At 40.6% G+C, this 26,631-nt stretch overlaps 1 protein-coding gene across 2 annotated transcripts in view; it reads right to left on the bottom strand.

The window, feature by feature from the left end:
• Window positions 1-22,918, bottom strand: part of CSTPP1 (centriolar satellite-associated tubulin polyglutamylase complex regulator 1) — an 86,007-nt gene extending 63,089 nt beyond the window's left edge. Inside the window, exons 1-2 of one of the 2 annotated variants that reach the window (XM_087746122.1) lie at window positions 22,762-22,918; window positions 12,339-12,441 (exon numbers count right to left, since the gene is read on the bottom strand). In XM_087746122.1, the coding sequence (XP_087602248.1) occupies window positions 12,339-12,441; window positions 22,762-22,807 (149 nt within the window). In that variant the 5' untranslated portion in view covers window positions 22,808-22,918. Of the gene's footprint in view, window positions 1-12,338; window positions 12,442-22,379; window positions 22,529-22,761 lie in introns of those variants that run through there. The other variant, XM_087746123.1, reaches the window with a different exon arrangement.
• Between the last annotated feature and the right edge of the window lie 3,713 nt (window positions 22,919-26,631).

A 26,631-nucleotide genomic window follows, 5' to 3' on the forward strand; every position in this document is an offset into this window, starting at 1 on the left:
GGTTTAAGTGTACTACACTACTTGCAATATTCAGACCAATCATTGGACTGTTTCTTTACCTGTCCCTCCTGGAAGGTAGCATAGGAGTATTAGCATTCCTCAATTCAAAGCTATTATATCAAGTGCTGTTTAAAATTCCACAGATATTAACATTTGGGACAATGAAGTCAGCCTCAAGGAAATCACCATCCTTCTCTAATGAAATTAGCAGTGCTTTTTAGGCACTTCCTCTGAAATGTGTTAGCAGCGTTAAGCCGAAACAGATGCTGGACGTTATTCCCGATGACTGGCTTTAAGGAAAAAATCCTTTTTTAACAACCAGGCAGATAGGAAATCATTAACACTCTCAGTACTTTGGCAAGACTGGGTGATGTAACACTGCAAACCCAGAGACTGGATTTTTTGAGATCCTTTGTCTCACCCACTCAAGTTTATTTCAGCTGAAGGGTGTGGAAAGAGGGAAAGGAGCGGCACAAATTTTAATGATTTGTTTTCAGGCTTCTTGGTATAGGCTCAGGAATCTCTGTATTCATGACAGAGTTAATACAGGTGACACAGAGATTATCCCAGGTACTGTTTGAAGGGAAATGAACCACAGCACCTGTGACACAGCTCAGAGTAGGCAGCGAACAAGCTTTCTTATGTTGCTTTGTAGCAAATCAAACCCTCTGAGACCAGTCTACAGATTCTGGAGAAGGAAAAGGATTAAAGGAGTTGCTGCGCTTGCTCTTTATTACCCGGAATCCCTTTATCTTTTTTAGAGTCCCCCTCCCTTGATTTTTCCTATGTTAGGTCAGTAATTTAACACCTTGAAGCTTTCAAATCAAAAGCTAAAATGACCTTACTGTGTTGAATTATTAGTCCAGGATTTAAAAAAAAAAAAAAGGAAAAAAAAAAGCAAACGGAGGGCGGGAATCTCTAAAAACAGAGGCCTTTTGATCAGAGCAGCATCCTGCAGTTTGCTGTAACTCAAGCTGGCCATTCTTATATAGTAGGAATTAAGGACTCCCCCTGCCAGGCAGGGCCCTATTAAAACACAATAGCTGTTTGAAAAGGGTAAGCAAGCTGATATGGATATAATAGGCCACATATTGGGGCCCCTTTCTGCTCTGAAATAAAGCTGCTTCTTAGAGTTATGAGCTGGGAAACCTAGTATTCAGGAAAATGGGAAAGAGCATACAATGGAAGATGGTAAATAGCCCTGCAGAAGCCCTCCAAGGTGCTTAAGGGAAAAGTAAAGAAGCCTTCAGAGATAAGCATCAATCACCCAGGACTAAATCTTTCAGTCTGATCAGGTGCTATTTCAGACCACATGGTGTTTCAGTGAGTCTGGAAAGGTCTTGTTGGTATAAACAGAGATTTAGTTTTTACAGTAGAAAACACAGCGAGTTGCACACCACAGAGACAGCTGCGTGAATACTGTTATAACTAGTTTTGCGGAGATCATTGCAAGCTGCTACCCAGCTTCCCTCAAAAACCCTTGTCATTTTCCCCCAAACCTAAAAAAAAAAAGAATACATAATAAAATAAAAAAAACAAAAAAACCCAAAAATACCACAAAAATACCACAAAAAAACCCCACCCCCCAAAAAAACAGAATTATAACTACACCAAGAAAGCTGCTAACTCTCCAGCTAATGCATTTAGTATTTGTAGAAACTGGTCCAACTAGACATTTTGGGGCAAGCAGAAAATTCCTTATTGAACTGCTCTATAACCTTCTATATGCTAAGGGTATGAGAGATTCAAGTCCTCACTAAGTTTTATTATCATACATCCATGATCTCCATTCTTTGCTTCCTTTATTAACCAACAGATGTATTTTTGCCCTCCCTGCCATGCTGTGGAATTCATTCACTAGCTGTAAGATGCTACAGAAACCACACAGTGAACCTGTAGCAAGTGTGAGAAGATGGCACAAAGAAGAGAAACACTATTAAAAATACAAGCAATACAAGGTAATGTTCTGATTTCCTCCAGTCTAACAACTCTGGAAGCAGCTATGGAATTAACATCAGCTGGAGATGCATTTTGGTACCAAAATGTCAATGTCCACTGAAGGAGGAGTACGAATTTGAAAATTATTGAATAGCTCCACCCACCTTGTACTGCTGAGATCAAAGCGTAATGCCGAGTGAAGGCAAACTGGCTTCTCAGAAAGCTGAGGCCAAAGTAAAGCACAAGTAAGGGCCTGCTTGCTTCATTCTGCATGGAGTCTCCTGTATCTCATTGCAAGACAGTTCCATGTTTTATCAATTAGACTTTTCATTATTTTAAAAGGTAGCAGCACAATCACATTATGACTGTGATGATCCAGGAACTACTGGAACATAACTTAATGACTGTTCTAAAGAGGCTGAATACTGGGGCCATGCCTGCAGCTCGCATATTTGCTCTTTTCAGTCTTGGTTAGACTGGAGAATTTCAGAAGAAGAAAAAAAATTACAACTAATACTCTCTCACCTATTCAGTTGCCTTGGCAAGAACTATAGCACATCAAAGACCGAGCAGCTTCCAGTATTTCCATCATGGCAACAAATGAACCTTGCCAAAATTCCTTAATATAGATGAAGCTTCATCATTTGACATTAATTCTAACTCTGCATTTAGAGATTGCTTAGCTAAACCACTTTGTGCTCACTACAACTGCTTGGCTACAGTGTTGACCAGCTACAGTTTGTCTAATTTATTGGAAGACACGCAATAGGATTAATTTTGTGGGACATGAGGTTACTGCAAGTCTAACGCTAATGAGTTCTGGAATCTGTATGGTTTCAACACTACACAGCATAGAAAGTCTCAGGTTCTCTGAAGACATCCAGATTTCTAGAAACTAGACTTTTTTTTTTTATTTTTAAGAAAAGGAAGATAAACCAAATTTTAAAAATGCATTTTTCAGCTAAGCTACTAGACTTTCAGTGGTTTGCTATTCATGGGGATGCAGAGACTGTTAAGGGATCTTATCTTGTAAAGGATAAGGAATCCTATTACGGGATCTTATCACATCCCATTTCTGCAGGCATTTGCTGATTGTTACAGCTTGGCATATCCAATTCAGGATAAATTTTACATTTGTTGGCCTTGTCCACATTGGAACACACATATTCTTAGCAAGGCAATTAGAAATGCTCCTCAAGATTTTCTGTGACACCACAACATTTTGCAGCCTAAGAATGAATACAAAACTCCTCCTTCCAACACCACAAAACAAAACAAAAAACCCAACCTCAATTCTGATTCATCTTTTCTTAAAGATCTTTCTGAGAAAAATAAAGTGTTCCTCAAACTTACACTACTTTATTCCAATTTAATACAAAGTCTTATAAGTTTAGATAGACAGAAGCCAAGAACTCCTCTGAAATTGATCTCCTATATGACTTAGTAATACAGAGAAATATATAGTTATTGATGAAGGTATCATGTATTTCAACAGCAGTTCTCTTACAGCTTGAGGCATCAAAAACTTTATTGGACGAAACAGTATGTTCCAAAAAAAATTCTTAACAGAAAAGGATAATACTATGCCTTGTAACTCTTAAAATTAAAAAACCCCATATAATAAGGGAAAAAATACCAACGGGTATCAAGCTTCCTATGTTATGTTGTTCCAAAGCTGCTGTTCTCTAGTGCATTTCTACTGAATTCCAGGTGCCAATTTCACATTACTAAAACAGTTTTCTTCAAAACATTTACAGAAGCTGCAGGAAACCCAATCCTTACACATGTGACCAAGCATAAAAGGAGATTGCTTTATAAACACATTGCAGATTGTATGCAAAAGACTGTAAATAGTCCCACTACATCTGTTGTGGATATGTCACTATTTATCTTTCTCATTTTTTCCTATATAATCCAACACAGTGACTCAGCAAGCACAGCTGAGCTGTTTTCCAGAATGACTGCAAGAGATGCTTGTCAAACAGTGATCTCAGCACTGAATATCTATTTTGCATCATTGTCAGCTCTACTACAGACCTTTCCTCAGTGGAAGACAGACAATATAAGATTGCCACAGTTCACCAATTCTGACTTGAGGGCCTTTTCACTTCTGCAAGAACACAAACTAAAACAGAGCACAGATTTGTGATCAGCAATGCAAGAACAGGGATAAGGAAGTAACTACCCAATACCACAGATATTAAAAACAAGTAGACTGATGGAGAAAATAAAATTAAACAAAAGACCCTGTGGCATCCCAAAAAAGGATGTGATGAGCACTATGAAGTACCCAACTGATGAAATGAGTTATGGCAAAATAACCACAAAGAGCACACATACAGGAGGCTCCTTAAAGATTTTCTTAGGAACAGCAATGACTTGCATATCTATTTTGTTGTACTGCCAAATGCAGACAGTGGGACGGACTGGGGCATAGGAAAACTGTATCACAAATGCACATAACCAAGAAAAAATACTTCTCTATTAACGTCTAATCAAGATCAGAGAGATCAATTTTCAGCAAACCCTAGGATTTTGTCCTTTTCCCTCTCTCCCTAAATTATCCAGACTTGTTTCAAGAATAAATTTACACATTTGAAGCGTGTCACAAAAGTCTGATTTTAACTCCCAGCTGGGATCATGTATACAGCTCCAAATTTGTATCAGTAACATTAACAACTATGATGAAAAACAATAAAAAAAAATTGGAGGCATAAAAACAGAATTATGCTAGAGTTATGAACTAAAACTAGACAGAGGACAGCACATTCAACTCTAGCCCAGAGAAAGAGCACAAACACAGTTAAATCAGATACGTATAGTTCTAGCACTTCTACCGTTTGCCAGGTTTCTGGACTGTGGCTTTTGGAAAATTTCAAACATCTGTTTTTCAGTTTTATTAGCTATCAACACTGCCTATATGCAGTTTGCTTTAACCATCATTAAAGGAAGCTCAACTTCATGGCAAATGTGTTGCATTTCAAAATTCAAGGCTCTAAGAAGGAATACAAATATACCTAACTACGTAAGGTCTCCATAAGGTAGTCAGTCCATTTCTGCTGCAACTATTCTGACAAAGACCACAAATAAATATGTAATTTCCGTGATGTAAAGGAATAGGAAAGCAGTGGGCAAAGACTGAACTGCTACACCACTGAATACATACTAGAAGCATCATAATCTGACCACGCTGCATATAAACGTTACGATTGCCTCTCTTCAAATAGCAAAAGCACAGTGCAGCTCAAGTCAGTGTATAAAGTAAAGGGTTATCTACAGACAACTACCCTGTGCTGACAAGGCGCTGATATCAAGTGCTAACATTCATATGCTATGGCAATTTCTCTAGATTTTTCTGTCACCAAAACAGTATTATAAGTTTCCTGAGTGGCGTATATTATCGCACGCAGCATCAACGGTAAACGTTGTCTTGCATGTTCAGTTCTACGTTGCTCCTTTAGCTACAAGCCTTCCAAGTTTGTCCTGCTTACCAAAAAGCTTCTTTACCTTTTTTCCCCGCCCTGTGTTTCTTTGTGAGGGTTTGCATTCATCTGAGTATCCACTCACCTGTAAGATTCTTGAGTATGTGGGAAGAAAACACTACATTTTCTAATATATTGGCAACATGTACAAACTACAGTGGGAATCAGTGTGTTATTCCCATTAATATATGCATTTTTTCCAGTTGTTTACTCAACAGCAGTCATCCTAATCAGCATATTTGTCAGGCTAGGACTTGTTACAATGTTTGTTACAAAGAAACAACTCTGGGAAAATCAGAAATTCATAGATCCTGCCTGTCAGATGAAGATACCACCGCTGCTTCTGCTGTCAAGCAATTCTATAATAAAAACATCATGCTTAGATGGCAGATCTACAGGTTCTGGACAAAATTCACATAATTTTAATCACAAATAAACTGAGTTATCCACACCCTCCAAATCTTCCATAGATCTCATACAAAACGTATACCCCATGCAGAATAGACAGGGGGTATTGAAATCCCATTTCTAATATGAGTTGGAGAAACTTGGAGGACGAGGAAGAGATTTTGCCATTCTGACAACTCTTCTCTATAGAGGTAAGACTGGAAGGCAACAAATGGACTTTAACAGAGAGAGTATGGACACAAAGCCTAAGTAGAAAAATATTCAACTTTTATAGGTTCCCCAGAAAGATTCATCAACACATTTAGTCCTGCAAATCCATCTACTCTGCGGAGAGAGAGACTTTGAAAATGTCTCTCTTATAGCAACTTATTCACATTAGCTGCAAAATCTGCTCCTCAGAGCTTCTGGCACCAGTGCTGTGTCTGAGTGCATATATTCATTCCCTTCCCACTGATAACTGAAGAGCAAAGGAGAGGCAGACAGCACTCTTATGCAGTGCCCTGGGGATCAAGGAATCCTAAGTAAGAGCCTGTCAGGAACCATCAAGCACATTATCCCAGCTGAGATTTTCAGCCCAAAGGGCTGCTTCACAGCTAGGTCATTGACAGCAGCAGCTTCATACCAATCGCATGGCTCAGTGCAGTCTTGCAGTGATAATTTTGTCTTTTTCTCTCCAGAGCAGAAGACACGTAGGAATCCTGAGAGTATTTGAGGAACACATGAAATATTATTTTTGCAATTGCTCATAAGATTATATCAGAAAGAATATCAACATTTTATGTAAGAACCTGAAAGTATTGTTACCTCCCAGATGCTACTGATTTGCTCAAAACACAGAGAACTAAAACAGACAAATAAACAAACAAAAAAAACAACAAAAAAAAACCCAACCAACAATCAACACCCCTCCCCCAAACAGTCTTACTGAGAAATTCTAATGAATGGCTCCATCTCTTAGAAAGGGAATCTGGCACAACCTGTCAAAGCCCTAAGGACCTTCTCACGACTATTTTTGCTGTTTATACTACAATTGTACAAAGCACAGAGACGACGTTCTACAATGCTAGATTCTGTAAAGTACATGCTGTACAATATCACTTCTGTCTTGAAGAGCTTACACTATCCTTGTGAACAAGACAGAACAAGTTACTGTGAAAAGGGGAAAGATGCAGAGCAGATGACAGCAAGATGATGATGATGATAAGGCCTACATACACAAAGATGAAAAAAAACATTGATGGCTCTAAGCTAGCTCTAAGAATCTCTCCTCTTTATAAGCAGATAATTCAGCTTTGTGCCAATTAAGGTTGTCTTCAGTGAGTGGCTTATTTCTCATGGGCATCCCATCTGTCCCGTTCCTGGCCCTTCCTCCCCTGCCGTCCCCCCCACCACCCAAGGGTACCGAGACTATTTTAAAGAGGAGGACATTGTTTACTCTACAGATTTATTTGGATAATGATGTATAGCAGTACAGGACTGAACAAGCCAAAAGTTTTTCTGATACCAAAGCCTGTGTCACTGCTATTGCCAGCGAAAGCCAAGGGAACAGTGTCATATTTGTCCCTAAGGAATAAGTTGAACAAATTGTTCCAGCCAATTCAGACAGCAAGAGAAAATGAGGTACTTTCGTTGCTAGAAGTTGATACTTCTCACCATGATAACATCTTCCTATCCAAGGATCTCAAACTATATAGCACTGGCAGTCCTGTTACTCTGAACAAAGCAAATGTTCCTTTGTGTAAAACGGGGCTCTACACAGCGCAGACCTGGTATTTTGAATTGCCAGGTACAAAACAGATCTAAAAGCAGTATTCGACCCCTGACCCCCCCAAACACACACATCGCGGACACCTTCTCAGATAAACATTATCAAACTGTCACACAAGATCCAGCAGGGGCACTTCAAGTTAGAGCCAGTGGAAACATCCTTTACAGAAAAACGGGATCTCGGACATCAGTTTGCAGAGCCCAATGGAAGTAGTGATGCATCTGCAAGCTAAAAGCAAGACGTCTTTCTCAATCATGCTCCAGCTGGCAGGTGGTCAGGGAGACATTTCACCAGAAACAAAAGAAAACAAGAAGTGTTTGGGGAGAAGAACACAGACAAAAAAAAAAATGCCTTCTCCTGTGTCTCCAGTTCACTTGTGCTTGGTTTATCAAACAAGTTGTAAAAGTGATAGGAAGAAGAGTTTCCTGTCCAAGGTAAGTTATCACTGGTTAATATTTCTGAGCTTTCCAAAGAGTCTTGAACAGAGCAGCACGCCTGCCTGCAAGCTGGAAGAGAAAGTTTCAAGCAAAGGGTTAGCCCAAAAGAAAAGCAAAAATTACTAGTGGGAAGTCTGCTGGTGAAATTTTTTTTTTTGCTGCTTCTTCCAGCTGAAGTGAAAAAAAAAAACAAAAAAAAACACCAAACAAAAAAAAAACACACACACATGGACTCCCTTTAAGATCCCAGAAAATATAAAGTGGGATGCTATGCGCATTCCCTCTGCGTGATCAAATGCATTAGCATGGGGGCCCTGTTTTTCTTCAGTACAGGAAAGATCAAGAAAACAGGATGATAAATAATGTATAGGAGGAACATGTCCCTTTAAGATATGTTGGCACAGAAGTTAGGCTGGAAGAAGTAAAGCAGCATTAGTGTGTAATTACACAGAGGGCTTTCAAGAGTCTGCATTTCATGGAGATTCAAAAGCAGAGCAGAGATTTCTTGGGTTCATAATGAACAAATACCAGTAGCATTTCAGCATATCTATAAAATCAAGACTAGTCCTGAGAGAGGCAAAATTTTACTCATTTAGCTAAAAGATGTGGATTAATTGGCAGAAGGATGATTGATCCCTATTCCTCTAAGAGTCAGGAGTGAGTCAGATGAGGGGAGCCTCGAGGAACTCCCAAGATTGGAAGCAGATGTCCACATGATTGCGACAAATGAACAATGGAATAAAGTGGGAGAAAAAATATCTTTGAAGACTAAAAATATTCTGGAAGGAGAACTGTAGAGATAAAGGTCAGCCCTCTGTAATCAGCAATCCCAGTGCTAGGCTGTGGATAGCAGTGGAATACGTGCCTGATTTCATTTCCTAGAAACAACTAGAAACACTCATTGCCTGCAAAACACTTACTGCTTGATCCATACAGAGCTACATGACCACATAGTTTTCAGCCCTGAAATTTCACTCAGGTAAGCTAAACCCCAACAAAATTTCCTTAATTACCCATAAAAATAGTTGTTGTAACTGGCATAAAGATTTGAAGTGACTCATGGAGAGGTGGGGCATTGCAATGCATGATGGAAAGGGCATGATTGCTCTTCAGTGGTGAATCCAGCAAGAGAGGTCCATGGAATACCACTCTATTGAAAAGTGTGCCCTCTGAGAAGAGTTCGGAGAATATCCAAAACCCATCCTTGACACACTAACTTCATTATTTCTGAAGAGTTACAGAAGCTGTTATTTTATCCCATACACACTTAAAAAAAAAAAGTCACTTGCTTGGGCCTACCTGCTAGCTTTCTAAACCCTGGGTTTGGTCTCTAATTCTAACTGATCATAAATAGGGAAAGCACAATGTGAAAAACTAGATGCCCTAATACCGAGTCCCTTCACCTCAAATCATTGCAGCATACTTCAAGATATGCACATGCCAATCCTTTCACTTAGAATAACCTGGAACAAGGAAAACACTGGGAGAGCGCACACAACCCTTCTGGAATCTCACAGGTTCGAAGATACTGAGATTAAAGATAAAAAATCAAGATCAAGCTTACTTGCTTGGCAGAACAATACAAAGCCAGTGTAGCCTTCAAAGCATAGCCTGAACAAATGTCGACAGTTGTGTGGATGAACAGAAATCTATTGGGCAGTCAGGGCTCACCACTAAGCCCTGGGAGCCAGAAGGTATGACACTTTCATTATAGGAAACTTTGTATTCTGAGTCTACCTACACCCATACTGCCGATCATTTATTCTCCACTTTATTTAAAGAATCCCAAATTTCAAATCTTAAGAGTTTCACAGCTCTCAAAATTACTAAGCCTGTTTGTGCTTTGGTACAGGAACACAGATCTGCTAAACTCCAGACGTACTATAAAAGAAAAAAAGAAAGAAGGGAAAAAAAAAAAAAGGGAATGACTAGTTCTATATTACTCACAGAAAAAATGAACATGCAGCCTTTTCCTGTTTTTCAAGAAATCAAAAGCTCCACAGAACACTCAGTGTGAACAAAAAGCCACTGTAGACATTCACATCTTACTTTGAAAATAAATGGGGAAAACATGATCTCCAGCACCTAAGTCAATCAGAGGGCTGTGCTCTATGGTGACGGTTTTGCTTGTTATAATGATCTTGAATTACTATTTATTCTTTCAAAGGTAGAAGAGGAATAGGAAGTGAAAAGCAGGTGGTTATCATGTCATGATGAAGAAATACTATACAGAAGCAACGTGAGCAGTTCCAAAATTGTGGAAGACCTCTTTGCTCACCATTTCATTTTTTAAGTACATATGATCAGAAGTTTAGAAAAGGCCTTGAGGTGTCAGCTTGAAAGCAGATGCAAACCAAATCCGATCTGGAGAGATACCTGGAATGCCGTTTTCAGCTAGGTATTTCAGAGCCACCTTGCCTTCAACCCTGGTAAAGAAATCCTGTTGGTGGGTGGAGGTCATTGTAGTCATGCTCTTTATCTTTCTTAAGCTCTTGCTTACTGACTATTTGTTCAGCTGACTAAGCTCAGTATTGCTTTCTGTGGAAACTCACCTGTATCAGATGGAATAACATGATGCCCAGTCATGTCAAGTACACAGGTTGTACCTTCATTTGACCCCAAAACCTACTCTCGGTGATTAATTCTCCACAACCCTCACTTAACAGTGACTACCACAACTTGCTCAGAACATGGAAGTATGCTGTTCATCGGCTTGTATAGTAAGAGTTTCATTCCTGATACTATGCATTTTTTTTAACTCTGGAAATCTACAAAGAGGGAATGGATTTTGAGAGTTTAAGCTACTTTATAAACACCACCAAAAAATATCAATCTCCTTATAAAAATCCATGTAGTACCAAGTATTATTTGCCTCCGAAATAGATTTCTGACATCTTTTAAAGTCAGTATTCATTTTAGTTACACTAAACTACAGGGGAAGGTTAACAGTAAAACTAAACAGCCTTGATAAACTGCTTGATTCTTCTAGCAAAATTGCCTTTATACTGTTTTGCATGGGTCTTCCAGATTTTGCAACATGGATGATTCACTCCAAGTGAAAGTTGGAAGTACTTTGTTGAGAGCAAAAGAGATAAGGTACTACAAAGAAACCATATTGTCTTGTTACAATACCATCTACCTAAAAGATCTGTTATATTAACAGATGTAGCAAGATGGCCTGTATCTTACCTCCTCTGTCAAGATGGTCAAAACCACACTAGTCTTGAACTGCTTGTTACCCTATCTCAAAAAAAAAAAAAAAAAAAAGACTTGCTGCAGTATTTATCTTAGTTACTCATTTACCAGTGAGAATCTCAGTTGTTTAAAAGTTGAAAATGTGCATGGGGCAAGAAAATATAACGCAAGTTGTCTAGTCAGTCAAACTAGCAAGTTAGATCTCATTTGGAGATTAGATGGACACCGATGCGCAGAAAAAAAAAAAAAAAAACAAACCACAAAAAAACCCTGAAACTGTGGTCAACTGAGACAGCAAGCTATTCCTATGCTTCGAGATCCTCTTCCACTGCTGTAGTACAAAGATTGATGTGAAACGCTCTGCACATTGATTTGCCTCAGAAAAAGATAACAGGAAAGGAAGCAAGCAAGGAAAGATTTTCAAAGGAGCATCAAAAGACAGAAACACATTATCACTGCAAGCACACACATTACCAACGGATCTTTAATGAAGCTGCCTGGAAGAGTTTTAGACATTGTGCAAGACATCATCAAGTTGGCAAAACATAGAGCAATCGGATGAGTCAACATCAACAACACTGGAGACGAGCACACAGTTTTTCCCCTCAAAAAAATCTTTCCAAACTAGTAGGAAGAGATTATCTGTGCTAATTATTATGTGCATTATTTAAGGAATTGTGCAGGTTATAAGGGAGGAAGAGGCATTTTATTAAAGAATTCAACAGGACAACAATCACACAAAGAGACAAAACAGTTCAAATTCATACTCAGAAAAAGAAAAAATGAGTGCTGCTGAAACCAGAAGCAGTCTCTGCTTTTGACACTAATAGCCCTGATTAAGGCAAGCAGAATTTGGTTTTCTATGTGCTTTTAAAAGCTCTTTTCCCCAAAGTGACTGCTTCACATGAATGTTTGTAATAGGAGAGGTACTGAACTGTATGAAACCCATGCACGTTTCCGAAACATGCTCAGGCAGCCCTTGGCTAACCCAGTGAAATCCAGCATTCACAACATAATCAGCATGTGTCCAGCTCCATTCTCCATGTACCCTGCCTGTTTCCAAAAGCCCCCCTCAGGCTGGCTCTATTGGCAGCATCCTGATGTACTTACTATTCAGTGAAGAACCTGGCAATGCCATACTGACTAATATCTTCTCTGTTCTCCAGCAGCTGGCTCACTGCATCCTCCATGTACGTGAGGACATGTCTTTGAGCTGCAAATAAAAGACAGTAAAAGACAGAAATTAGAATACAAGGGGACTACAAATCCCAGAGCCAGACTAGCCTAGTTGCATGGCTTACACACCAAGCCAACAAGCATTTGCTCCCTCAGATAGAGAGTAGAGGTTTCATTCTCCCAGATATGGATAGTAAAATTCCTGACCTAAGTCCTGCTTTCTTTCCTGGCTACACAGAGTTAGTCATTAACAGTGCTGACCCTTTTTTAAAATCCCCTGAGATTCTGGAAGTAAAGGAAGAGGAGAAGTAATTGTGAGACTGCCTTGCTGGAAAATGCTTACTCAAGAGAGTTCCTGATCTCTGTTCTGAGTCACAGCCATCTTTCATATACAGATGGTCAATGCCGTATCTATGGGGCTGTTGCGGAGCTTTATGTGTTCCCTGCCCTTCCCTCCTTACCAAAGCCAAGTAGCTCTAAGGTTGTTCTGCAAAGTTTTTTTCCTAAAGGTGCAAATAAAAGTACATCTGTTTCGATACAAGAATCAGTGAATGTTGTTGGAGTGGCAGGTGGGGAATAGGTCTCAATGCCAAGAGAGATTTATAACGCTCAACAGTCAGTCTCAAATAACTACCTAAACCAAGCATAAGGAAATTTCAGAAGTGGTGGATCTGCCAGTACCCAAACACAGAATGCCACTCACTTATAAGACTTCTGAGTAAAGATAGTTCGGTATGACACAAACCATTTTGCTGCTTCTACAGCGGGCAGACTCTACAAATCAAGCATTTGCCAGAGAGGAAGCAGCACAGATTTGCCACTGAACCCCTTTGATGTTTTTGGCTAGAAACCAAGTTGGAGCAACAAAGAGCCGAGTCTGAGGTGATGCGCCAGCTACCAAGCAGTAGACTTTCCAAATCTACAAGTTCAACAATCAGAAGACAAGTCACAACGAACCCAGGAAAATCGTTCCTAACCTGGAAAGCACACAAACCCTGTTCCCAAAGCACCCACCTCCATCCTGAACACGTATGCTACTGCACCTCTGCAAGTAGCGTCGTGTCCTAAAAAGAGCAGGAGAAAACCCTTAGGGGATATAGGAAAGGCAAAGGCTGTTCTTGCTCCTTGCCAATCTGCTCCAGACTTGGCAGCATCATCCCCTCACCAGCAACTGGCCAGCCTCAGACCCACATCAATATTCTTCAAACCATTTTAATTTGTGCCTAATATCCTGGTAAGCATCAAGCCTGTGCCACTTGATACACAGCATGGAAGTCCCTTTCATCTTAGTGTGGGGCAGGTGGACTTCAAGAGAGGCGCGGAAATGATTATTCCCAGTGGATACAGTGATTAAACGTACGTATGAACATTGATTGCTATCAGGGGATTTCTCTGCCTAGAACACTTTTCAGGACAATGGTAAAATTGGTTAAGCACACCCTGGAAAATACCTTGCAGCTGATAGCAAAATGGTGAGCCAAAAGTTCAAAGATATTATCTGGCACTAAAAGATACAGGGCGTAGCTTTATTTAATTATTTTAATGCAAAGGAATAAATTTAATTTATGTGAGTGATTAAAGAAAACTAGCTCTGCGCACCTGTGTCCCCTGAGGGAGGAACGAGTCGTGCAGCTCAGTCACAGGCTCAAGATAACAGCAACCAGGTAACTTTATTTCAGCCCATCCTTCCTCCCTCTTCATTATGCAGCCCATCTGACACTCGGAAACCATCTTCCCAGGCCCCTCTCAAGCTGTCAGTGGTACCAGATTAAGCCAGGAAACAGTACTAGCAGACAGACTTCCACTTATCTCAGCCTGCAATAAACTTCTCCTCAGCTGCAAAACCATTCTCAAAACTTTGTGGGGAAGTATACACTCCTGCTTTTGTAGAATAGCCCCTATCAATGAAACATATTTTTGGTATTTTGCTTCTTTGGAGTCATTAACCTCTCCCCTAAAAGCCTAGGGGAATAGACAGGCATGGTCCCACAATGCTGCACAGCACAATGGGGCTGACCTCTATAACAAATACCTTTGAGTCTGCTCCTGGAGAATAAATTAACTTTCAGAACAGAATTTCAGACATTTCTGTCACACTTAAAAACGTACACAAATATATATGGGTCACTGTTGAATACAGTCACTGGTAAAAGGATATTTCTGTTAAGATTTTTGTTGCATGGCCTTAAGGATCCTGGCAAAGAACGTCTGTCTCCGTTTCCCAGAAAATAGGTAGAGGCATGGGAGAGGGAAGAAATTGGTGAGCGGAGAAGCTGCAAAAAAATAATAGCACTTGCAATCTCCTTGAGAAGTCTCTCTCTTCGGCTTTTCAGCTGCTGTGCTGTTCTGCAGGTAGCACAGTTCACACTGCCAAACCAAATTCCAGCTCTGGCTTCCTGTTTGCTGGCTGCCCAGTTCCATGGAACCGTAAAAGTAGTATGTTTTATAACCCAACCAACTCTACTCTACACAGAAAAGTCACAGAATAAAATTTAATTTGCAGGCAGGTTCTAGCAGGCCAGAGAGGCAAAATAAAGTGCCAGGAGTCTGGTTATAGCAAAATAGTAGTTCCATAATTTATACAAATGGTACTTTACATAACAAACACTGGAATCATACTGGAATGTTAACTATTTATGCAAGCAGAGTTAAAAATCCATGGGGTCCTGTGCAAAATAAATGGGATGATTCATATGTTTTTAACAGTTTCAATCTCTGTGAAAATTCAGGGAGATAATCATAGAACACCAGTTTGGAAGGGACCCCAAGGATCACCTGGTCCAACCTTAAATGGTGTATCGGTATACATGCTGCTCATATTTTTGAGCCTCACCTTGCATTAATAAGGCATCAAGTCCAATTCAGACTGTAAAGCCCAAATGCTCATGCAACTGTGCTATTACAGCTTGCTGTCTCTACTAATTTTTTTTTTTGCTGTCTCTAAATAATACTAATTGTTTGTTTATGGCTTATTGCAACAAAGCCTTTCCTCCCTACTCGTACAAAACCTTCCAAGTTAATGGTTCATGCAAGCCACATTTGCTGAACTCTCTCCTGAAATCCCATGCAACTACCCCAAACAGTAAGTAACTGCGCCTGCCGCAGTCATTTGGTAGGTGCTACTCTTTGGTGTCAGGCAAGCTTTGCTAGCAGCCAGGTTTCACAGAAAGATCTGACAGCATAAGTTCACAGAGGAGTCTTCTGGCAGCCCATGACCTGATGTTAAGCAGATACCTTCACACAGAGTATCTTAATTCTTATCACTAAACCACTAACAACGATGTTACACTTAGAGCCTCTGTCCCATCAGTAGCAATATATACAGCACAGCTCCTTCAAGGTCGGCTACTGCAGCACCTAGGAGAACGGCCTCTGGTGGTACTACTACCACATTCACGTGCTCACAGCCCACCATCACTCACATGCCCAAGGTTCAAAGCAGATTTTGGAATCAATGCACTTTTGGCTCAGAACCAAATTCAGGACAAAACAGTGGCTGTTCAATTCAAGCACAGCCAGACCAGGTCATATAAATCTGTAAGTATTTATATGTAAAAGGCAAAATGAGGATTGCATCCACAGTCAATCCACAATCTCTACAGACTTCACTACAACAGATTAGACAATCACAACTAATTTCTTTTAGCCATAACTGCACCAAATCATTTCGCATGTGTATTTAAAGTAGTAAAAATAGTCCTTTTATAAGCCACTGAATGACTTTTTTCAATCTTCTTTGAGAACAAACAATCCACTAATTCACAGGTTTGATGACAAATATTGTAAGAACAAGCACTGATACTTGAAAAAAATTGAAGGAAATGGAAAATTTAATACAAATAATACCACTGCATGAAACATAATATATGAACTGAAATTCTCAAAGCCAGAAAATCACGAAGAAGGAAGGAACTACACGTCACCTTTAAGTCATGATATTGCATATATGTAATATTTTTATTATCAGCAGTGCTCAGGAACAGAGAGGATCAAGACCTTGGAAGTGCCACAGTACTGTCTGTGTCAGTTACGTGATACCTACTTCAGCATGTATTGGCAACACAATCATGTTAACCATACTATTTTTGCACGTTAGTTTCCCAGTTTTACAACTTAGATGCATCTCCCTAGTGCTACATTGATAAGAAGCTTCTCTTTCCAACAAGTTTGCCTTTTCTGAAGGCAGAAAAGAAAACCTGAAGATCAATATATCAGCACACTTACCAAGAAGTGATGCCGCATGTCATACTTGAAAGGAATAGCCAACATGGGATGGCCAGAAGAAGCAATAAAAACAGCAGCAGATGCTGCAAAAGAAAAATAAAGTACACCAAACAAGGTGAAGAAAGAGTATAATTGGAATAAATTGGTATCGGATAGTAAAACACATATCGCATACCTTGTTTAAAGAAGCAGCGGAACAGAGCCCTACAGCAGAGGTAAGTCTTTATCAAATTATTATCAAATCGGCTAGCTACATTATTGCTCAACTCTTCATGAGAGATGACTTCTTCTGGAACTTGAGCTGTCTACCAAAACAATTTGTACCGTATGCACATAACAGAGCTTTTTTTTTTTTTTTTTTTTATGGCTTGTTCATTCCTGGCATAACTGAATTTGTTGAAAAATCAGGAGTGGGAATTCCTGGATAATAAGACAAGCTTTCATTAATTATTTGCCTCCTCCTCAACTGAAGTGCTGAAAATACACACTATTTGATGCAATTCACATTATGATTCATTTCAGTTATCAGAAGTTCAAGAGCATAACAAGCTTTAATGTATTTGGAATATTTCTGGTATTTTTTAATCTCTAAGATTGTATAATGTAACAGCTAAATACCCTTTCAGTATTTATTCAGATTGGAGCTTAACTAAGGACACTGTGTCCTGGTTTCAGCTGGGATAGAGTTAATTTTCTTCCTAGTAGCTGGTGCAGTGCTGTGGTATGGATTTAGGATGAGAATAATGTTGATAACACACTGATGTTTTAGTCGTGGCTAAGTAGTGCTTGCACTAGCCAAGGACTTTTCAGCTTCCCATGCTCTGCCCAGCGCATGAGAAGCTGGGAGGGGGCACAGCCAGGACAGCTGACCCAGACTGGCCAAAGGGCTATTCCATGCCATATAACGTCATGCCCAGTATATAAACTGAGGGAGCTGGCCGGGGGACAGCGATCGCTGCTTGGGGACGGGCTGGGCATCGGTCAGCAGGTGGTGAGCAATTGTATCGTGTATCACTTGCTTTGTGTATTATTATTGTATTATTATTACTACTACTATTACTACTATTCTATTTTATTTTACTTCAATTATTAAACTGTTCTTATCTCAACCCACGAGTTGTCTCACTTTTACCTTTCCAATTCTCTCCCATATCCCACCGGGGCGGGGAGATTCTGACACACTGCTGTATTACACACATTGGAAAGATACATCTATAGTAACACAAAATCAGTTTCATGCAAACATTACCAAAACAATAATGATGCCAGAGGGAATTAGTAAGGATAAAAACTGTAAGAACAAAGTCACATGAACTCTGGAAGTTTTTCCAGCATTAATGGTCTTTCAGGATGCTCTTTTTAATCTTTTCAGATATCACTAGGGATTTAATCTCTTCAGATATCGCTAAGGAATGGCCTGAGCAAGTATGTAAACAAAACAATCAACCTAAAAGCTAAATCAATGTACAGCTGTAGTTCCTTCCAGCTTTGCACAGCTTCACAGTGTAATTTTCTATTAACCCTCAAAAAAAAAATTTTTTTTGAAGGACAGAACATGTAATGAAGTACAAGCAGACCTTGTCATACCAGAGATAACACTATGATGTGTGACACACTGCTACTCAGGAACACATGCTAAGTGGCCACACAGCACAACTATATCATATTTGATATGTTCACAGTTTCAAAACCACTTTCAACAAAAAAATTAAGAAAAGTTTCAGTTTATAATTTAATCTTGACCATAACTGAAAATGTGCTTCAAACAATTAATCAGCATATTAATCACAAACCATAACATTGTATTCTTTCAGTTTGCACTCATGACGCTGCACACATACTGACTTAATTGTCCAAGCCCTTCCAGCAGACCACCTCCTGCAAGATGTCCTACAGCTGCTAGAAATCACCACCTCACCAATGCAAAAATTGTTGAGCTACCATTTGTTTGTTTGTTTTTTAAATCTGAATTTATGCAGTGTATTATTACCATTGTGGAAGTAATTGTCATTCTAACCTGTTAAAGTAGCCTAATGGTTCCCTACCTATTCATACTCAAATGTAGAAGGACTGTGTACTTTTCCAGTTCTGGAAATCTACCTAGATCGGGATCAGATTGCACCTGTTACCTTTCAAGTTAAGGTGGAAGTACTGTAGTGCAACAGCAGGTTTGGGGATGAAACCTCCATCTTTTGGAGAAAGTACTAGACTGAGCCTAAGAAGATTCAAACATATCTAATATTTCTAAAAGCAAACTCTTACACATCAGTGGGGAAGTCATTCAACTTCCACATTATAGTTCTCCTACCTGTACAACAGAGAAAGAAATAAAATTAAAAAAAAAAAAAAAAAAAAGGCATTCTCTTTTTGACCATAAGCTCTTTCAGCCAGAGTGCCTCACAGAAGCTCATCAAATAGCTAGACTAAGAGGAGACTCAGTGTCAGCTGAAGATGCCTGGATAACAACATACCCTATACATTGATTATGCTGTCAAAGAAAACGATTGCACTTGGACTTTCCAATTCAATATTTCTTAAGACTGTTCAGAAGAAGAGTAAACCCTAGGTACCTGCAAAGTCTCCACAGAGCTGAAGTTCTCTGCTGGGAGAGACTCAGTTTTGTAAAAGCACCAATACCATGAACGTTCTTTCTAATCATGAAGCCCAAGACTTATGAGAGAGATGAGGAAACGGGACCTTGTTTCTGGCACTTAATAGCCCCATGCTTTACTGATAAGGCACTCCCCTAACAGAGTATTTGTGTTCTTACATGTCTTACATTGGCAAAGCAAGAAAAGAAAGCACATCCTGGAGCTGGGGAGGAGAGGGGAGGAGAATCCAGAGAAAAATAAAAGTTCAGAAACTTGCAATAATCTACTGCTTTTTCTCCATAACAGGAAAGGGGGGGAGGGAATACAATTTGAAGCTTCAGAAGACAGCTGCATGAGCAGAACAATACACTAAGTGCTCCATTGCCTGCTATAAATAACTGAGCAATCACCAGTTATTAAACCATAATGAGGAAGGCATGGAAAAGTATCTCAAATAGGCCTCATTTTGCCTACTGTAGTTCCAGTCTCATCCATCAAATGAGAAACACATTTTCATCACTATCCCAAACAATAAGTGTTGTTTATTCAGTGAAAATGCTGTTTAAAATGTCATGCTTGTTACAACATCTTCACTGTAGCCTTTCTGCCAACTCTGTAGACCTCATCTCCTTCCCTATTCACTGAGTATCAGTCATCTCTGTTCTTCTATCTACTACCTCACAATCATTGTGGCATGAGACACGTTGCCCTGATTTTTACTTTCCAGGAACTCTGCTGTACCAAAGCTTTGCAATTATTTTTCATCTTAAGTGAATACTTAAATGTCTCCCTGTTCACTTCTATTTTAACTCACAACTGCTTTTATTTCCCTCTTAGCATCCAAACTGAATGTGAAAGAATCATCTCAAATAGGAAAAAAAAGGAGAAAAAAAAAAAAGTAATGCGGCAAGTAGCATGTAATGTTATCTTGGCCACTCATTTTATTTGTTGGCCTGTTTTTGATACTGATAAAGAAAAAGGGGAAAAAGAGGTTAGGTGAAGCTTGCCCTTTCCAGGTCAGGAAAGACAGAGCCATCCAATCTGGGAGACTCAGAGAATACCTTATGTGGCAGCCTGGGGCAACACAACTTCAGAAAGAAATTACAGAAAATGAAACTTATCACAATTGCTTACAACCTCACATCAGACAACTATATTAACAAGACTTTGAGGCACACAATAGAACAAATCCAAAGAGTGGCGATTTCAGAATGCCAGGTCAATGTAGAAAACATAAACACACCTCCCCACACATTTTCATAAGATGCTTTTATTTTTTGGGGGGGAGAGATCAGGTTTTGGGGGTTTTGTTTGTTTGGGTTTTTTTAACCACTTTCCTACTGCTAATACACAATTCATTCAGTAGGATCTGTGAGCAGTTTGGTAAGTTACAAAGTCTCCCAAAGACAAAAGCATTGTTATTGGTAACATTTACAGCTAATAACACCACCATCACTTAGCAGATGCTTTTTTCACTCTAATAGACAACAAATATTGCAACCTAAGCAGGTGGATATACTAAGTGATCAACAGAACAGGCTCTTATACAAGTTATTGCTCAACCTGACATGCTTACACGTGTGTCTTTTTCTGACCCCAATGTCAGAATAACTTAGGTTTTACAAAATGAAAAGGGAATGGTTGATCAGCATGTGGAACAGAGATAAAAGGAGGCTCACTTTAAGTAGGTTAATAAAGCTGCTTGCACCTAGCAATCTTGCACATCTCTTAGAAGTCTCATTTCTCAACTTCAAATGTGAAACAGAAAACTGGTTTATTCTTACACTTTAAGAATTTTTAGTCTGCTTCCTAGATCGTTTTGAGTGATGCAATCCTTACTGACAAGTTTCACACAAGTAGAAGTTAAGTGCCTATTTCATTAAAAACAATTAAATGAACCTAAAATCAAGTTTGCTCATTAAAAAAAAAAAAAAAAAAAAAAGAAATTTTGCAAGTTTCAGCCTACAGCAACTCTGGAAAAGTTATGAGTCTCTCTGTTAAAGCATAGGTTGAAAATGCTGACATAGCATGATAGAGTAGCACAAAACCAAAGGGTGTATCTACATGGCACACCGCAATACTGTTCTCAAATACCTGAACTGGCTCCAGAATTGAAATTGGCAATAAGAATATCAGCAAAGTGTGTCTCCTGAGAATCACCCCAAACAGAGCACTAAAACTCTTATTTCCGCCTTGAGTTTCCTTAACACAGAATAGCATTGCAGTTATGTAGGTACGCACAAAGTACCCTACCAGCAGCCTAGCAGCAACAGCACAAAGAGATTCTACTCTAAGACAAATTAGATCACTCTTTTCCTTAGATACTTCATCTCTCTTTAGTGCTATGATGCGCTTTGAAAGAACAATTGGATCCCTCCTTGTTTACACTATTGCTAGGCTAAACAAACTGAGGTCTTTTAGTCTCCTCCCTGGAAGACAGGTTTTCCATTTACTGGAAGCGAGCAGTGTTGCTCTAGTCTTGTTCCATTTTGACTTACCAGAGACAGAAAAATCATGGTGGAACAAGTAGCACAAACCAATCCATGCCATTTCTGACCTTTCCTTGTACAAGAAAGCCACAGTAAATTATGTATACTTTTATAACAATTATTATGAAACAGCCTCTTGGGCCTAGAAAGTAATGGCTGAAGAGTTTAACTTCAAAAATACTGTCTTGAACACATTCCAAATGCTTACTACTTGTAATTCACCTTCTCTTTAGCAATTAAATGAAGTCATATTGACTTTATTCCATCCTAATTATTTTTATTTGACACATAAACACCAAATCACTTTGCTCCTTAGCTTTCTGGAACATCACGCAGTAACACAAACTTTTAAGCAGCCAGCTTAAAAGAATGCAGTCTGCAAGGGAGCGGCTGTTTTATAAGTTAAAAGATTTCCATTTTATGTGGGAAACATTACCAACATCACCTTATTTCAGAAGAAAAGCTGACATTCAAACCATCTCCCAACATTAAGGACACCACCCCTTCCAATGTTGGGAAATGAGCATAAAATAAGGTTGCTCACATAGATCTGTGAGCGACACAGGTTGGTAACGGGCTAAATGAGGTTACAGCCTGCCACTGAGCCGCTGGACGTTGCTTGCCTCTACTCACACAGTGCCAACGAGAGAGGGGAGGAGACCGCAGCTCACCTTCCTCAGGCCGGCGCTGCCTTCACGGAGACCACATCTAAGGGCACCGGAGGGGAGCTCCCTGTGCCCAGGAGGGCCCCGCAGCCCTCCCGCCTCCGGGGCGCACCTGGAGAAGCAGCGCCCTACAACACCGACCTGTAACCCCCCGCTGCTGCCCCCTCCCCAGCCGAGAAGGAGGTCACGGAGTCTCTCCGACCCGCCTCGGCCCGGCCCAGCCGGGGAACACACCGCGGGCCTGAGGCCCCTCGCCGCTGTTCCCGGCAAGGCCGGGCCGGGCCGCACCCACCCCCAGCCCCGCCGAGCCCTCCCCATGCCGGGCCGCAGCACACCCAGGGGGCCGGGCCCTCGGGGCACTGCCCCGCCGCGCCGCCCCGCTCCTCACCCAGGTACTCGGGCCCCGGCAGCGAGAGCCGCTCGGGGCTCAGCATCCTCCCGCCGCCGCCGCTCCCTCCCGGCTTCCGTCCGTTTCCAAGGCGCCCGACGCTCCCAGCGCTCAGGGCTCAGCGCTGCTCGGCCGCTCGCCCCGGCTGGGAACACGCCCCCTCGCCGCCAGCGTTCCGCGCCCAAAACCGCCCGGGCGGGCGCGCCTGCCCGGCCTCAGCCCCCGCCCCGCCTCGCCCCGCCGCCCGCGAGCAGGGCCACGGCGGCCGCCCACCGCCAGCCCGGCCGCCTGCCGGGAGTGACCCCCGTGGGAAGGGTCTCCGGAGGAGCGTGGCGGCATGGCAGCCTGGCTGTGAGGAAGGGGCCGTGGGCAACATGGCGGCCTCGCTGTGAGGAGAGGGCGGTGGGCGAGGCGCTGGGCAGCACGCTTCTGCGCCGAGGGACAGCTCAGAGGGAGAAGCGCTAGGGAAGCTGAAGAGCCAAAATGGCACGAGGAGGTGCACGTGTAAAGTCATTCTGGTTAAATTTAGATTGGAAGTCAGAAGGTGCCTAATGCCAGCAGCTTCTGGGACTACAGCTGTGGGGGAAAGACCCTAATTTCAAAGTGAATGGTAATGAGTTAATGAAGGGCACTGCGCAGCACCCTTGTCCCAGAGAGCAGGGACTGAACGAGGTGACCGAGGAGGTCTTTTACAGCTGTGTCCTTCTGTCCATACCACTCCTCTCCCGTTTTTTTTTGCAACCCTAGTGCTCTGGAGAGGGAGGTATGAGGAGCATCAGGAATCATCCTTCGTTCACATGAAAGTAGAAACTAGCAGAAAAGTCCGGAGCCACAGGGCTCTTTCTGTTCTTGTCTGGGAGCTTCTCTGGGAATGGCCCTTGTCCCAGGGATGCAGGAGAGGCAGAGCTCTTCGTGTGGCTGGAAGCAGCCCTGCTGGGCTCCTCTTCCCCAGAAGCTGAGGGGGCTAAACTTCCCAAATTACTTCGCAGTTTCTTGCATCACCGTTAGAAAAATCCCAGCCCAGGATGTAATCCTGGAAGTTAAAAAAAAAAAAGAAAAAAAGGACTGGAAGTGTTGTCCACGTTTTTACTGACAAATGCGAAAGAACAGAAATTAAATAAACCACTTGTGCGTGCCTATAACCTGCCTTTATTCCACTGGAGGAAAGAGCTGAGTGTAACTGTTGGCAACTCAACTTTAATCTGTATTCAAAGAACAGCCAGAGTTAAAAAGGGCAAACAGGGTGTTATAACTTACCTATTCATATCCTCCCCAACATTGCCTGGACCACTCCACTGTCTTTGGCTTGTTCTGTCTTTAAAAGGATATGGCTTAGATACAAATATTTCAAAGACGGGCAGAGAGAATAATTTAGGAAGCAGACAATGAGACACTCCAGTGTGAAGAATGATTGGAAAAATGTAAGATAGTCTTAAAGAGGATACACATAACATATAAAATGATGTTATCTAAAATGATTTGTGCTGCAATGAAGCTCGTTAAAATCTCGTATTTGTTCAGTTTTGCAGTTTGTGCATTTGGTTATAGGCTATAAATTTAAAGATGAGAAATTTTTGATAATAGGTACAATTAGATTGTAGAATACGTTGACACAGGATATTTTTGAGGCCAGGAATTCAGCAGAAATTAGAAAGGAAGGAGATATTTACATGCAGAATGAGAAAACACAGGATTATGTTGTTACATACAAAAGCATAGGGGAAAAAAAAAGCACAACATCTGTAGCAATATGAACTATCCTACTTCAGTGAAGCCAATTATCTGACTAATAGGGTTTTGGAAAACATTTTTCCTAACATGATGTCTGTTCCATAACTGCTCGCTTTAGGGTTTCTGGCACTTTTCAGTGAGGTATCTGGTTCCAGGCCACTGTTGGAGAGGAGAAACGGAATTTGATAGACCCCCTGTGATCATTAGGTTTAAGAGCACAGTTCCTGCGCTTTTAAAACTAGCATCAAGATCTCTATTTTCACAAGCAATCCTTTGTCATCAGCCAGGTAGTTTCACTGGTGTTCAAGAGCCAAATATAAAAGCCTTCGTCTCCCATATTGCTGGTCAGCTGAGCTGGTAGGAGCCTTCCACAGGTTGTACACTGTTTCTTTTTTGTTGTTTAAACCATTTCTGTAAACCACAATTTATCCATGGTCAGTATCTGGAGTACTCATTTACAAGATGCCTTTAAAATCCATTTTTAAATACTACATTCTAATATTTCTGGTTTTCATCTCTCTGGGATTTTTTTTCTTGTTACTCTTTGGTCTCTACGGGTTGGACTTTGTTATTTCTTTTAAACCAGCTAAGGGAATCCTTTTGGACACTGAGCCCGTTTGTGGCTGTAATAATGATAAGTTTCAGTAGTAGTGGCGCCTGACTGTTAACAACTCAAAGAAAACTATATAAAAACAAGATGTCATTTCTGGAGCCATTAATAGACTTCCCTGTTTACTATTATTTCTCTCTGGGCTTGCCAGAGCCAGGATTAGGTGATATAACAGATAAGCTGCAGGACTCACCTGTTCTCTCACACTCGTGATCTGAAAAGGGAGAAATGCTGCCAGCCTGGCCATAGGTGTTAAGTTTGTTATCCCATATTGATTTTAGAACCCTAGAGTAGTGCATTTTAATAAATTGAGAAGGCTTTTCTGCATCACTGGAAAACATCTGCAAGTTTAATAGCTGCCCCAAGAGGGGCAAATCTAACAGAAGCTTAATGTTCTTTTGGACCCAGCTGGAAGAATGATGGTGAAAAACCATATTTTTCTCTGTCACAACCTCTTGGTAGGTTATCAGAGGTACAGGTCTCACTTTAGGGCAAGCCTGTGGAGTACACTTTCAGGGTCACCATCTACCCTGGCAATCATGGTGGTGCTTACATCTCTTAAATAAAATTGCTGAGTTTTGTCTACCAGGGACATTTGGGAATCCGAATCAGTCTTTCAAGAAGAATCAGTTGGTCTACATTGATACATGTTGTGCACACCCTCTTCCAGAGTTAAAGTGACTTTGATTTGATTTAGCTTAATTCACTTCAAAGTGTGGTTTAAGTAGTCTTTCAGAAATCATACCTTTAGGTAAATTGGGCTAATTTACTTACATAAGAGTCCATGTGACCACAAGTTTGAAAATAGTCAGTGGTATAATTTAAATTATATCATGAAAGAAAATTACTTTATTATGTTATGATGCATGGACTGAAAAACTCCTTTCTGTGTGAGTTTTATAAGCGTTTCTCAGCAATTTAGCTTAAATCGGATTTCTGTTTTCCTCCATTCCCACATACTTTGCCCCCGCTGTGTTAATTGCTTAGCTTACTCTTTGCTGGTTTTATGTTCACCTTCCTAAATGATACTATCATTGTTGAGCTGAAATACTTTCCTTTTATTAGCCAAAGTTCTCCTGAGAAACAACTCCTCTTTCAGAGAGAGTATTATATAGAATAATAAACAGGACTAGATATCAAGCAACAAATTCCAGAGGAAATGCCTTGTTTTAAACACACTGAGTAATTTTGTCTGGCTTCTATTACTTTTTTCTTGGAATGAAATATTTTATTTGCTAGAATTTTAACAATTATTGCTAAAGTAGTTACAATAAAGCCTAGATGTATTGGAGCAAACTTTAACTTTTCTATTTTTTTTTCTTCAGGTGACAGTTGGAAATGCTATTGCTTTAAGCATTACAACTACAATGTACAAAGAACTAGGCTGTGGGCAGTCTTCAGTCCTGTTCCATCTGACTTCTATGAAATTAATGTAAGCTGGTTTCACAGAAACACTAGGAAACTGTCTCTAGCCTTTCTTGTTTGTGCTTTAAGTGTCCAAAGCCTTGTCCTATTTTAAAACAGTTAGC

The sequence above is a fragment of the Nipponia nippon genome, unplaced genomic scaffold (assembly GCF_047370975.1).
Source record: "Nipponia nippon isolate SJK-2023a ecotype South Korea unplaced genomic scaffold, ASM4737097v1 scaffold_10, whole genome shotgun sequence".
Taxonomy (NCBI): domain Eukaryota; kingdom Metazoa; phylum Chordata; class Aves; order Pelecaniformes; family Threskiornithidae; genus Nipponia; species Nipponia nippon.